This window comes from Coffea arabica, chromosome 10c (genome assembly GCF_036785885.1).
Source record: "Coffea arabica cultivar ET-39 chromosome 10c, Coffea Arabica ET-39 HiFi, whole genome shotgun sequence".
Taxonomy (NCBI): Eukaryota; Viridiplantae; Streptophyta; class Magnoliopsida; order Gentianales; family Rubiaceae; genus Coffea; species Coffea arabica.
The window spans coordinates 9,381,372-9,396,785 of NC_092329.1; the positions used below are offsets into that span (position 1 = coordinate 9,381,372).

The 15,414-nt window shown below is 34.0% G+C and overlaps 1 protein-coding gene across 2 annotated transcripts; it reads right to left on the reverse strand.

Annotated features, from left to right (window-relative positions):
- Positions 1-905: 905 nt before the first annotated feature.
- Positions 906-3,806, reverse strand: LOC113714719 (probable protein phosphatase 2C 2). 2 transcript variants are annotated; one of them, XM_072068337.1, is made up of 6 exons: positions 3,629-3,806; positions 2,936-3,506; positions 2,513-2,686; positions 1,760-1,930; positions 1,462-1,641; positions 906-1,328 (listed from the first exon to the last, which is right to left on the reverse strand). In XM_072068337.1, exons 2-6 carry the CDS (start codon positions 3,491-3,493, stop codon positions 1,182-1,184), a joined length of 1,230 nt encoding a protein of 409 aa, XP_071924438.1. In that variant the 5' UTR covers positions 3,494-3,506; positions 3,629-3,806; the 3' UTR covers positions 906-1,181. The 2 variants fall into 2 exon arrangements, with proteins under 2 accessions (XP_071924438.1, XP_027094540.1); XM_027238739.2 differs by having other exon boundaries at positions 2,936-3,805.
- Between the last annotated feature and the right edge of the window lie 11,608 nt (positions 3,807-15,414).

Below are 15,414 nucleotides of genomic sequence, written 5' to 3' on the forward strand. Positions count from 1 at the left end.
ATGTCTGACACTTGATCACACAACTAATAGTAATAAGAAATTCACCACAACGAAAATCATATATTGAAAATTGAGGAGCCCAATTGAATTACAATTTTCATAATTCCCACAATTCTACTTATATGACATATCTTACTTTCATAATTATTCGCAAAAATTGAAGATTGCTAACCCATTTTATTTTCATTTGTCATCCACAAAAACCAAATCCAGCAAGAAAAAAAAACACTACCCATCATAGTTTCACCATGGATGAATCCCACCTACAAAAACTTCGATGGCACCTAAATTCAAAATCATGCCTACGGTAAATTTATTCCACTTTAAATAATTACTGAACAAAATTTTCAATTCATAATTATAACCTATATTTTCTTTCATTCTTACTAGGTTAAATATTTTCAAATATTTGCTTACATTCAGAGCATTAATATAGAAAATATGTTCTATGAGCTATGCAAAAATTGTCATGTGAAGGTCATTTTGCAAAAACATTGCATATGCATTGTAATGATATGGTCAAAACTATTGTCAATTAATTAATTTCTTGTACTTTTAATTTCAACATATTTTTTAATATTGTATATAACATTTTCTTTTCAAACAGGTACAATGTTAATATACAAATCGTAGATTCAAGTGGTAACCTACATTTTAATCTACAAAACAGACATGCACGAGACCCTATTTGCAGGCTATTAGTGGAATGATTACTATTATTTGGATGAGAAAGGTTGGAAAGGCAACCATTAAGACCCTTATCCTTCAAACTTGGTTATTTTCTAGAGCATGCTACCCCTACATGTTTTTGACATATCAGGAAGAACAAGATTTGTTGCAAAGCCAATGGTAAAACCAAAAGGGCTTACTATTTCCACAAGAAAGACTGGAATTTGAAGTTTGACTGCTGTCTAAAGAACATGAATTCTTCATAAGGATCAAAAGATACTACAAGCTAATTTAAAGGCTGCAATTTGCAACCTTTTTTGCCATGGCTATACATTTACCCTCTATTCATGACGGAAACATGACAAGATGAAGTTTTTACTTATCATCCTCGCCTTCTTTAGGATGGCATCAAGAAGGACAAAATTAATTACATGGGGATGATGAATAAAATTTCTGTTTCTACATATGGCCTACTGCATACTGCGCTTGAGATTAACTAGAGTTTCCTGCCACTAATTTACAAACTTTTGAAGGTTAATCACCATCACTGTTATATCATCCACACCACCTCGGCTGGTAGACATAGCTATAAGCTCCTTGCAGGACTCCAATGAATCCTTCTTACTTGATACTACATCAACTGCCTCCTGATCACCTACCTGAAGTTTCAATTAAAAAGAATAATCGTTCAGTTTATGATCATTACTAATAATAATGGCTAATTAAATATGGGAAAAGTTGAAAGAAAAATGACAGAAAACCAGTGCAACAGGGGCTTGATCAGGTGTATACCTTATCCCACAATCCATCAGAAGCCACGATCAGAAAATCACAGTCATAAGTTAAAGGAAGTTGCAAAATATCCGGTTCAGAAATGACATGATCTTTCAAGTAAAGGTCACCAAATGCCCTGGAAACTGCAAGGGTTCCATTCACTCTCCAAACACCATTTCGACAATGCAAAAGACCACCCTGCAAATTTGACCAATGGGATACATGCTTAACATCAAGTTAACTTATACGATGGGATTTGGGTTTGAATCAAGCTAATTGGAAACAAGAAATTGGTCAATATAGTTAATTTACTTACCGATTTTTCGATGCGAATACGCTCATCCTCCCTGGTGAGGCGATGATCTTTAGTCAATGCAGTAGCTACTCCTTTTCTACTAAGGATTACTTTACAATCGCCTACATTTGCTACGTGCAGTTCTCCATCCTTGACCAGGACGCTAGCTGCACAAGCTCCACCATTCACCTTCTGCAACCAATTCAAGCAATAATGTCTGATTGAGCAACTTTATTTAAATCCAATAAGAAATTACTAAATTATTTGGTAAGACCAATTCGCACAATGTAATTTGGTGATAGTATATAACAAAAACATTAGTTAAGGATGAGTGTCGAGCACAACAAACTAATGTACAATATTATGTTGAACCCTTGTATTAAATTCAGTAAAATAAAAAATTTGTTGGTAATCTTGATTTAAATAGTCTGGCCAGCAGCCAAAATACTTGCATTGTATAGCATAAGGCAACTTGACATCGAAGAAAACAAAATTGGTAGTTCTAACTTCTAACAGTAGAAGATAAAAGAAAGAGGGAGAAGGAAATAGTCAAAGAGTCATAAATCTGCAAAGTTAATTTGGAAAAGAAACGTGGCAACGAGTTGCTATCAGTACCACATTCCTGTTTTCTCCTTCATAAAGATGCATGGGAAAGTAAAATAATTGAAGTCTGCAGGCACTTGCATGTGAGAATACGTGTAGACAAAAAGTCAAACCAATTATATAAGGTTGATCAAGTTTAAATGCCTTTGTTTAGAAGTAATGGTAGTCTACCCGATTAAGGAATTGCTCATCCGTGACCGAGTAACCTTTGCGTACTGCTGCTTCAATCCTGTTTCCATCATTTCCCAACAACTGTATCTCATTCATTATGTTCCTTCCGAGATTTTCAGCTACAAAATCAGCAGCAGCTCGGCCTCCATGCCCATCAATCACCACAAAAAATGCCTAAAACAAGAAAAGATCATCTCATTAAAAAATTGTGAGCTATAAGAACATCATATCTCGGTTATATTATTATAAAAACAATCCTTATTGAAAAATTGAATCTAACTTTGCCTGAGAAAATGTTAAAGAAAAGTGTCTTTTTTAAGCAGAAAAAAAAAATGCATTTTTTTTGGGTAGCGTAAAAGTACTGCACATTTGTATGCAGTAGAAGATATTCAATATGTTAACGAAAATGGATCATGAACTTACTTGTTTAGGGTTGCCTGAAATATCTAGCATGACACCATGCCCATCTTCCATTATTTCTCTCCTTCCTTTCTTACTAGCCATGGCAAAACCTTTTCCTTCCGTCTGAAATTCCTTCCTCTCCAAAATTTTCCCTACTTGACCGAAATCTGAAGCCGGGCAATATGCCGGTACAATGAGCTGTGCAGGCCTCTTCTTTAATATTGTAGATTGCTTTTTCTCGAAGGGGTTCTTAATAGCACTACTTTTCACAACAGCTGGATCTTCCAAGGTCACCGAACCATGATTTTCACTGGGGGAGAGATACTCTTCGCATGCTTCATGAATTGGCTTATTGATTTCTGGTACAGCCAATTGATGCGGACCATGATCGCTAGATTTCTTTTTTCGATCAAGTTCTTGATCCTTAATATTGTTACCGATGATCTTCTGTCTCTTTGAGCCTCCAAATTGCTTGAAAGATGCCCCTTTTTCGACGAAGAATGAGCTGAGCCATGTTGCTGGAGGAGTGCCAGAAGAAGATTGTTTTGATGCTGCAGCCGAGGTTATGGCCATGGCCATGCAAATGCTTTTCCTGAGGCGTCGGAGGAAGATTAAACCTAGAGAGATTACTGAAACTCGTAGAACAAATTCACATAATTCTATCATTTTCCAATTGGGATTTTGCTATTCATACAATCTTTGCAAAACTCGTACCACAAAATTGATGAAGTCGATCGATGAAATGATTAATCAGCAGACGTGGTAGTTTTCCTTGTTTTTGTCGTTGATGATGAATGAATGAAAGAAATAATGCAAGAACGAAAATGAATGTGGGAATTGGCCAGGGAGACGTGTTATATAGGAAGGCGGCAAAGAACAATGATTTGATTTATGGTAATGAACTAATGATATGGTTTTAACGGGTCAAATATGAAAGAGACAAGATCTTATGCCCTCAGCAACCTTCTGGTTAACGAGTCAAAGGGTGGATAAATTGGAGGTGAAATATTCTATGGTTGTTGATGAGTTCAACGTAAGCATACGCAATGTCTTATTATTGTAGTATTGTTTTGGGAAACCTTCAACGCCAGGGAAATGGTCCTTTCTACTACTATTTTTTGCACTTCTTAATTGTGCAGATACCTTTGGTAAAAGCCAAGCAAGTATATTTGATTTCCAGAGAGAAATAACCTGCCTTGAAAATGTCTTTACTCTCTGGAACATTGATTTTATCATAAATGCTTGAGAATGAGTCCTTTTTTTTTTTTTTATTTCGCAATCTTGGGAAGTTTATAGCTTGGATTGGCCGTTTATAACAAGAGTCTTTTTTTTGATCAAGCACATTTTTGACGGCCCGCTGCTGTTTCAGATCAAAACAAGCTATTAATTTGTCAATAGAGGATAATGGAAATTGGGAATTTTTTTTTTTTGGCAGGGAAGAGTGGAATCTAAAAAGTGAAGAAGGGATGAGAATTAAAATCTAAAAACTCTACAGTTTGAGGTCTCAATCTTAATCACTAGATTAGATTGGAATTGAGACCTGATCATAAAGTAAAGTACATGATGAAAATGGTTAATTTACAGCTCAAGGTTGACAGGTTTGTTGCGTGCAACTTGTGGTGGGGAATGAAAACCAACATAAATAATTTGTGCTAGCACAATTAAACCGCAACCGATCTTCTGTCCCACACTCTGTGTCACTCTCTGTCCTATTTTTTATTATATTGCTATTTTACCTTCATAAATAGGATGTTTTAATTCTTTTTTGTATTCTTAAGATCCAATAACTATTAATTAAGTAATATATAAAATTTAACAAATTCAAAAAATCAAAATGCATGCAAAATCAGATTTTTTATGAATTTTCTGTTATATTTTTAATTTTCTATTATATATTACTTTTTTGAAACTGTTGTATTTATTTTTTTACTTCATTGATAGTTATTGGATCTTAAGGGCACAAAAAAGAATTAAAACATGATGTTTATGAAGGAAAAATAGCAATATTATAAAAAATGGGACAGAGAGTAGCAAGGGGTATGGGACAGAAGATCCGTTGCACAATTAAACACTCTAGTATTTGGAATTGTGTTCTCTAGATGGCCATATTAAGTCATGTCCAGCTTTATATATTTTCGAGAGAGATATAAAACTTTGCAAAGTTGGATTTACTTCTGATCTGTTTCTTGTGCATCTAAGCAAAATCTTGCAAAACGAAAGTTCTTTTTGGCTGTTGTTAAACAAACATTTTGCAGAATTGAGATCAATAGATCAAGTGGCACTATATAAGTCCAACTTTGACCAATAGAGAAACATTGAAAATTTCAAGTGGATTCTTCCTTAATTCTTTGGTAAATAAATGACATTTTAATAATCCCCAAGGTTTAATTTTACACATGTACTCTTCCTACCCCAAAAAGAAAAAAAGATATGCAATCTATCATTGCCCTTGAAATTCATTTACTAAATTCCAAAAAGGGTGATTTATCATTTTATGGAGGGTGGTTTCAGAAGTACAAGCTCCTTTTCTTTAATTTGCTAACTTAAGGAAGGTTTATTTAACCTATTATAAAAGCTAATTAGGGTGACTATTTTGAACCAAAGAAATCATCTTAAGTGGTAAAACCTTTTGGTCTTAAAAAAAAAAAGGCAAATTACACTTTGCTCCTTTGTGATTTAGTGCTTTTGCACACGACCCTCTATAATTTTAAAAACTATACATAACTCTCTCATGATTTAAATTAAAGTGTCACAGTGACGGAATTTGCATTCTGTGACGGAGATAACAAAAATATAAAAAATAACCCTATGTAAAGTTGAAAATTATTTATTAACCACATGAGAGTTATGTATATATTTTGAAATTTATAAGGGAGTTATATGATAAAACACTAAATCATAAGGAAGTTATATGGTAAAACATAAAATCATATGGAGTTAAACTGTCATGCATATTATGTTTATATATTTTGATTACTTCAACCATTTTAGTTTTTAAACAAGGGTAATTTCGACATTTTCATAGATTTCGTTACGAGTGGTCATTTCGTCATTTTGATACTTTAATTTAAATTACAATAGGGTTATATATAATATTTAAAATTATAGAGGATTATGTGAAAAATTGCTATACAACAGGAGGTAAAGCATATTTTACCAAAAACAAAAACAAAAACCTTGATTACATGCATGTCTATTCATAGAAGCTAGCTACTTAATCTTTATTTAATTAGCTTAGCCAGCCTCAAAAAAGAAATCCTTATAGTACTGAATAAGCAAGATGGTTACGACCTCCATTTGTCTTATTAAGGTTTGCCAGCAGCAGTTTTTTTGTAGAAAATAGGTTCTAGAACTCAGGAATTCGAATTGTATGCATAATTTCAAGAAAATTGTTATGTCTGAAACCATGAACAGAACTCAGAAACTCTAGAAGGGGCAGCAGATAAATATAAATGACACGTCAATCTTGCCAGCGCACGAGGCGAGCCGAAAACATCTAGACGCGACGTACAAATATATTGCGTCAAATCGCGGGAGCCACTTTACGGTTCAAGCTAACGTGTCAAATTGTGTGCCTTAACTTAAACAAAAAAGAAAGATAGTCATGGTTTCGGTCAAAATTGCTTGCTTGCCTCAAATTATTATCTGAAGACTGAAGCCGTCCAACTCTTTCTTTCTTTCCGGAGTAAATCTTGGACTCATGATATATATATATATATATAAATTAAATTTTATATAATTATTATTTACGTAAAACTGATAGTGTATATATATATGATCAGTGTACAAAAAATTAATTCTTTATTTTGTTTTGGACAAATTTTTTGAACACTCTCATTGTAGCTAAGCGTTTTTAAGATAATTTTTTATAGTTTAAAACATTTTACTTACATTCAATATGCTTCGAGCTCAAGTGATAAAACCGATAAAAGCGAACTTCACTAATGAAAATTTCTCCTATATGAGTTTCAATAATACAATTAGTCACTTACTTGATTCCAATTAAGTGAGATCTTAATAATGTTTTTCTTCTACAAACGGCTCCAAATTAACGTTTGCAATCTATAAAAAAAAATTTAAATCATCAACGTAAGAATGCCAACGTTTTTGGAGGCATTTTTTAAAAGAAAAACATTGTTGAGGTTTTACATTACTAGAAACAAATTGTCACTTGCATCATTAGATTGTTAATGGTTAAATTTTCACTTAAAAAGTTCATTTCTATTTGTTTTCCACTTAAATCTAAAGCACAAGGGGTGTAAGTGAATAATTTTAATGCTATATGTGGGATTCGAACCTGAACCTAAAGGCAAGGAAGATTCTAAAAATCCTCTACTAACTATATAGTGATTTACCCAATAATATATACGCGGCTAAAATATTAAAATTGCATTGATTAAATTACCGCATTAAGTCATTTATTAGGGCTATTGCGACAATTGAGTATTTTATATTGCTACATGTCACGTCAAATTATGCAAACATTTAGATTGTGAACTAGGGCATCACTGGCTCACTGCCTTCCCAATTTCACTTGGATTAGTTGTTTTTAGGAGTATTTTAAAAAATTTTACTGTAACAATGTATATGAAAAATTTTTACTATAAAAATTTTTAAAATATTTGATATGTTGTATGGATGGGATATTTTTTGAGTTATTGTATACTATTGTACTATTGTATTTGAAAAACTTATTTTTAAAAAAATGGCCAATCTAAACGGTGGTTTAAATCTTAGGATGCGTTTGATAAAACTAAAGTCTGAAAATTGAAATCTGAAATCTGAAGTCTGAATTCATTAAGTTATTGAATTGTTAAATATTAAATCTAATACGTTTGAGTGCATATCATATTCAATTATAAGTGAGTAGATTATCACTTCATGTTGGGACCAAGTTTTACCTAGAGAATTCAGTGCTACTTAATTAATTCAGATGTTCACTTTTTCGTTATCAAACGGTCTGACTATGTTAAGATTTGAATCTATTAAGTTTAAATGCTGAACTTGGTTATCAAACAGGACACAAATCTTGAAAATTTTCAGTTATATGCATTGTACATCAATGTTTTTGCTCCTATTGACAACTGGGAAAAATTTTTATGCAAAAACTATTAAACACGTAATTTCAGATGTATATGAGAATTGGTCCCTTGAAGTAAACTTTCTGAGTTGGTATCTGCATTCACACCCATGTACTGGAAGTGTTACAAAATTTATACAGAAGTGTCACTAGGGTTCACAAACCAATATCAATTTATGTCTCCATTTCTTTTTAATGATTCATTTGCTGCATAAAAAATATTTAGTATAGCTACGGAGCTATTTGAACAGGTTCTCTTACTCCTGTAATCATCTTGAGCTCGAACTGAATCAACCTTCTGGATTCTGTAGCATGCCGTTTAAGTACCTATTCTTTGCCTTAAATAAAAGGTCAACCTTGTTCTTGATTGTGTCAAACGTTGAAATTACAAAGTCAGATGGAACATACCACTTGGAGTATTTTCGCATGGATTCCAGAAGAGAATATTTATATCATCGAAGATCCTTTTGTTGGGTGCATGATGTGGCTACGACATTTAGAGGGCGTGAAAGGTCACCCTTGGATTAGTCGTAGAGAAGCTCAAATATTGCTCAAATGTTGGTTCGTGTCTTAGGCCTTGTTTAATAATTCAATTCATCACATAAATTTAATGGATTCAGATTTTAATATATTTAGATGCGTTTGATAACCAAAAATTGAACATTTGAATTAATTAAGTGGCACTGAATGTTTTAGACAAAACTAGTTCCAAAAAATAATTAATAAATTATTCACTTATTACTAAATGTAATATACATTTAAATGTATTTTATTTACTATTTAACAATTCAATAATTTAATAGATTTAGATTTCAATTTTCATACTTTAGTTTTATCAAACGCACCCTTAGTCAATTTCAGCAGTAAAATTAAGCTGCGGAGAGAGTTGACAACTAATACATGGTTTCCAACGTCACTTTGGTTTGCATTTTCTTGGATTGTCTAAATCGTGAGAATCTGTGTTTATCTTGATACGCAATACATTTGTCATCGATCTGACCAATGTTCTTTTAATAAAACCGAAACCATATGAGATAGCAACTAGAATTTTCTGTTTGATGGAGACTAAATTGGAAGTGAAACATGCCATTCGATTTATGTCTCAAGATTTGAAGTTTCACTAGAAGTTTTTTTTTTTTTTCCTTTTCCGAATGCTTTTCTGATTGAGGAACTTGGATTGGATTTCGTCCAAATTTGGATAATTCGAAAGTGCGAATTATCTACAAAAGGTTTAAGGGGTTGATAAATTTTTAATCCACATATTGATTCCTTAAGATTTTCAAAAGTAACAAAAGATCATCTACCCCCGCAATTGTCAAGAATACTTAATTGGCCAGTCCTTTTGTACATTGTTTTCAACAGGTCTAATCTGTTTTCAACATTTTTATTATTTTGCAGTAGCATTGAATCATTCAACAACCAAAATATGGGAGGAATATTTCCAAAAACAAAGAAAAGGAAAAGGAGTATTAAGAACTATACAACTTTTGGCAGTGGAAGATTCTCTATTTTTCGATTTTGGTAGCTAACCAAGTCAACTCTATGAAGTCATGAAACCTATAAGCCCAAAAAAAAAAAAAAAAAAAAAAAAACGAAGTCAAAGTATCCATCACTTTCACTTTCGGCGTATGCAGGCCGATGGGAACATTATTAATTTTTATTAAATCCCATGTGACTGCTATTTATATTCGAATAATTTTACTGTCATTAAAAAATATATTCTCATAATTTAGATCTCTACTTTAAGTATGCATTCTAGATACAAAGTAATGAAGGAGGATATTCGGGCCGGATTTGTTTTAATTAATTTGACCCAGTTGTCTAACTTTTTTTTTTTTTTTTTTTTTTATAAGTAGGAGGTTCTGAATTCAGAATCTCCTGCTTATAATCCCTTCCACCTTATCACCTAATCCCACCCAGCCCAACTCTCCCCCATCGTCCAACTAAATCTGCAATTTGTTGGATCCATCATTTAATTAGTCGGGAAGTTTGGTTCAGAAGTCAAATGTTAATGAAGTCAAACTCTTGCCTTTGTTCAACTCCTGTCATTTGGTTTACTATCCTAGTACTTGGTCAAAGTGCAGGCAAAGATTGTGTTCATGGATCACAAATGAATGTGCATGCAAACATTTTGATCTTCTTCTTTTCTTTTTGGTAATGTAGTGGTAGCCTGGTAGGTTGTATTTGTCTTCAATGCAGAGAAAATTGGAGAATAAATAGAAGCAGGATCAGGAAGCACAGAGAAAGGAGAAGGAGCAGAGGAACAAAATCTACACTTTTTAAAACTAGTTTTCTTCCGGACACTGAAACAAACACACACTTAATTAGACTAAGCACGAGAGTTAACGGATAAAACGACCCAATAAACAAGCAATCTAAGGGAGATCCACAGAGCAACCCGATCCAGCCAATTGGTTACACTTTTTAAAACTAGTAGTGACAATAAATGTTCAATATATTTGGGATCATGACAACATACTTCTGACCACAAGCAGAAGCTCTTACAAATCAGTAAAGGGAATTCCTCCCTGCAGAAATTCACCACGTGGTTAATTGGTGTAAATATTGACACTGGCCAAAAAAAGAAAAAATTGCAGCTAGAGATATCTCATTGTTCATTTTCTTGGGTATAAGCCCAAAAATGGTTTTCCTTAAATAGGTACAAATTGAAGATTAATAGTACATTTTGTTGTACTCGTCTCACCACTTGTGGGTTCCTCTCCTTAACCCAAATATATATATATATATATATATATATATATTCTAAAAGTTTCATAATTAAATACATTAATATTATTATTTTCTTTTGGCTCGAAGAAAAACTCTAACCCTAAAAGAAGAAAGGAGAGAGAGAAGAACTTGAGAACGTCACCTAATTAATGTCACTACCATTCTTCACCATTGGATCTTTCTATTTTCAAAGCATTAACTCTACTATCTCTGTATATTTGGAGAAAAGTTTTATTAACTAACTCCAATTCATTCTTTCTTTTTCCCTCTTTTTTCTTTGACCCCTTAAAGCTCTCAAGCAAGTTACATGTTCAAAACAAATAATCCTATCGCAATAATTGAATAACCCACTGTACAGAATTGGTATGCTATTCCAATTTGTTCCTCTTACCGATCAATTCATATTGTTTTAGTCTATGAAACCATGACCAAGTCTTACACAGGCATGAAAGGCATGTGAAGACCAAGACTTAATAAGACATACTATTTGGAATTTTCTAATTGGGATCAACCAGAAAAATACATCATTAAGCTGGCTTTTTCTTAGAGGATATCTAATTCTTGAGTACTTGAGCATTTGCCTCGGCCATATACAACATAGATATTGTAGATATGTGCATTGTTTAAGTGCCAGTTACAAACTAGCTAAACCATAGTAATTAATTATGAATTAATGTTGTATACACTGTTAGTGGAAAGATTTTTTTGACACTAACAAGTATAGATGTATGACAGATGAACGAAAATAGAATTTAAAATTTGAATAACAATGATGTATCGTTCATCAAAGTCAATTGTGTTAAAAATTCTTTACACTGTCAGCGTGTGAAAATAAATCCCACGAATCATTAATTATCATGCCACAAATTTGTAAACATTGTGACTGAAATTAAAATGGACGATTGTGCAATCAATGAAGTGTACATTATTTTTGACAAAACTTGGATCCTAGTTTTGCAACCTTATTTGTGGTTGTTCGGAGCTTTAGGACATGTTATGTTCTGAATCTTGGAGAAACAATCAAATCAGTGTAGGATGACATTCAATTCATCAAAGTCTCTCGTCGCAGTGGTTCTGAACATGGCTTCACGGGCTGGAGGAAAACAGGATATATAGATGAATTAGCTTAAAAGCAAAATTCGTGAAAGTTCACTTGAGATAATAATAATATCTTCTTGTCATAATGCCAAAACTTTCCACGACCAACATTTGATTTATCCCATATCGGGGTTGGGGTTGGGGTTGGGTTTGGGTTGGGTTATAAGTCCCTGGGATTGCCTCAAAAGTTGCCGGCTTTTGGGATTAATTCTGGGATTAGGTTTATAAATCAACAAAAGTCTAATTACGGCTCTTGAAAAAAAGACAAACTACCTCACGGGATTGGGTAATTGGGTGGTAGTATCCCACTTAGTAGCAGGTTCCCCCCTATAGGTAGTTTATCCCACATCGGGGTTGGGGTTGGGGTTGGGTTATAAGTCCCTGGGATTGCCTCAGGAGTTGTCGGCTTTTGGGGTTAATTCTGGGATTAGGTTTATAAATCAACAAAAGTCTAATTACGGCTGTTGAAAAAAAAAACATTTGATATTTTTCTTTTACAATACACAACTAGGAGTAGGATTCCCCAACAGGACCATTGATTGCATGCGGAGGCAAGCATTTGGGATCCAAGTTATCTTGGTTGGAACACCAGATTGGTGTCAAGGGCCATTCAAGGCTCATTATATATGGAGAATTTGGTATTGATGGATGCCATTACCAAAGTTCCAAGCCGGGCCAATGTTCCTCCCAATCTCATTATTGGAATCAAAACCACAGGTATCGGAAACTAGACTCTGAGCAGCAAAGCAAATTACAAAATGCAAGAAAAAAAAAATTCTATGTTTCAGGATTAGACAGGACCCCAAAGATAAGAGATCAAAATGATTGAGTTTAATGATTCACATACTGTGTAGTGACAATTCTGTTAGAATCTTCTAATTTTCTATTAAAGGTCCTACATTAGCTTAAATTTGTCAAGATGAGGGACTAAATCGATACACTGTGATACTTGAGAGACCAAATCAACTAAAACTCTAAAAAGAAGGGGCCAAAATGGTAGTTATTCTTAAATCTCACCATTTAAATGCCCAAAGAAAAAACGATTTAAATACAAAACAATAATCAGAACCCATCATGGCCTAATGTATGTCTGGACTATGGTTGGTTGGGCCTATGAAATGTCTTGTAGCTTTTGGGCTTAATATAGTAGTTTTTTGTTGGGCCCTTCCAGGTCAGCTGGCTTTTATTAAATAAAAAAATAAATCTTTAATTTGCTCCAAAAAAAAAAAAAAAAGAAGCTCTAATCACATATGTGCCAGCGTTCAAGATAGTTAAAATCAAAACTTCAGTGGAATATCCCCATTCGTCGATTTTATGGTAAGTTGCACATGCGACAAGAAAATTTAACACTACTGACTCTACATTCTTCATCTTTTTCCGGATACCGAAATAAACACACATACTTAATTAGACTAAGTACGAGAGTTAACGAATAAATCGATCCGATAAACAAGCAATCTAAGGGGAACCAACAGAACAATCCAATCCATAAAGGAAAAACCCCTTTCTCCAAAAGTCAAGCTTCTGTTGAGTGATCCAAAATGAGCATCAGAGTGATTCGTGATATTTGTTCATTAAATTTTATAAGACTTCTTGTGAATCTTCTCTGGGAATTTTTCTCTGGTCAATTGGTTGAGGGTAAAAAGGCTACAATGTGAAGGAGATTTTATTTTTATAACTGGTCATATTAGTTACCTCTTAGACTGTGAGACTTGGGACAACAAGTACTTGCTGGTCTACAACCTCGCTTATAAACCAACTACTGGTTATCAAAACAGCCTCGAGACTCTACTTGGATGTAGGTTAAAAAAATCAAAACTCTTGGTCTACATTTTTAATATTTAGAATTTCTTACAATGTTTCGTCAGCGAGTGCATAGGCACTCATTTGAATAGGTGGTGGTTTAGTCCTCACCGAGTTTCCTCTTGATCCTTTGGGTCCTCGCATTTCCTTCGGTGGTGATTCAGTCCCCCGTCGAGTTCTCCTTTAATTTTTTGGATCGCTTCCCTCTAAAATTAGAGTAAGAGTAAATCAGTGGGAGTTCAGTCCGCGCCGAATTCCCCTTAACCATTTGGGTCTCCCACTTCCTTTTAATCTAAAGTAGGAATAGATATAGTATATAATCTATTGTGTCTAACCAAAAAAAAAAAAAAAATACAACCTTGCTTATAGATCTAGTGGTTCTCAATTTGCCACATCATCATTTCTCACCCATCGACACCGTAAGGTCCGTGGTGGGTGTCAAACCACCAAAAATAAAATTTATTATTAGACCTACTACCAAAACTGAATGAGTATAGTAGTGAGTAGGGTCGTCTCCTCAGGGAACAGGTAGGCCAATCACACAGGAAAACGGGGGGGATTTTTAGCAGTAGTACCAACTAATTAAAAAGGAATAAAAACTGAAATTTAAAGTTGATTAAGATAGCAGGAACCAAACTACACAAATAACAATTAATTAAAACAATCTAGTCAAGGAATTAATCTTGGCACCGAAGCACACAACTGATCACAGATACACGGGACAATTCATATACTCACGAATAAACTGGTTATAGTGGTCAAGCGACGCGCCCAACCACCAATCTTTCCTTAATTTTATGGTAGTCAAGAGACGCTCATAAACTACCCTCTTGTGACTAGACAACCCCAGAAACGCTCACAGGATTTAATGTAGCCACAGCATTAGGAATTAGAAAGACCCAATTCTAGATGACAAACACACATGCGGGTTTATTTAGGCTAGATTAATTATCCCCACGATCCAAATTAAACCGCTTGCGAGGCGGTGAAATTGTCTCGTTTGCCACTAATCAAGATGTTTAAAGGCTACGCGCCAACATCCTAATTGGCTATCAATTATTTAGACAATCGAATAACAGGCCTAATTATCCAATAAATCTAAACAATAATAACTCAGGGAAAAATAGAGAATAATCAAATACCCATGAACATATAAATTAAAAATAAAACAATTAAAACGATCTCACAGTTATGGTGCCTCGATCCTTGATTTATTCCTCAACTAGATAAACGAACTAGCCTTGCCGCATAATCTTGAAGCAATTCAGAGTTTTCATGGAGTTTTTGTCGATTGAGGAAGTAGTAAAAGATGTCGGCTGCTATTTGCTACTTGCGTTCAAAAAGAAAAAGAAGAAAAGAACAAAGAGACAAGTCTAAGACAGAAGATGCCCTAGTCTATTGCTGCCTTTTTATTTATAGTGTTGCTGCCGCTTCCCTTTGCTTGTTGAATTGGAATTTGTTTCCCACAAGGATTGTTTCCTTATTTCCCTCATTGGATTGTTGCCAAAAATCCTCTTTGGAAAAGCTTCCTGATCCCACGTATGGTAAAAAGGTATCTTCCAATCAGAATGGTTGTTCCAGGGCTTGGGCCCGCGATCCGGCTTTTTCACGCAACTCTGTGTTGTCTGGCGTGGGCACGCCAGAGAAGACCTAGTCTTCTGGAATTTGCCCTTTTTTATCACTTTTATCACCAATTGCCTGTAATTAACACAAATACCAATTATGAGCAGAAATCCAATACTTTGCATAATAAATTGCCAAAATTAAGACCAAATAACCACAAATAAAA

Bases quoted from the DNA above. Each gene is read 5' to 3' on its own strand.
- LOC113714719 (XM_027238739.2), bottom strand. From the start codon at position 3,580: ATGATAGAATTATGTGAATTTGTTCTACGAGTTTCAGTAATCTCTCTA. The intron at 1,931-2,512 runs GTAGACTACCAT...AATTGGTTGCAG, and splicing joins ATGAGCAATTCCTTAATCGG to AAGGTGAATGGTGGAGCTTG. The intron at 1,329-1,461 runs GTATACACCTGA...TTGAAACTTCAG, and splicing joins CTGATGGATTGTGGGATAAG to GTAGGTGATCAGGAGGCAGT.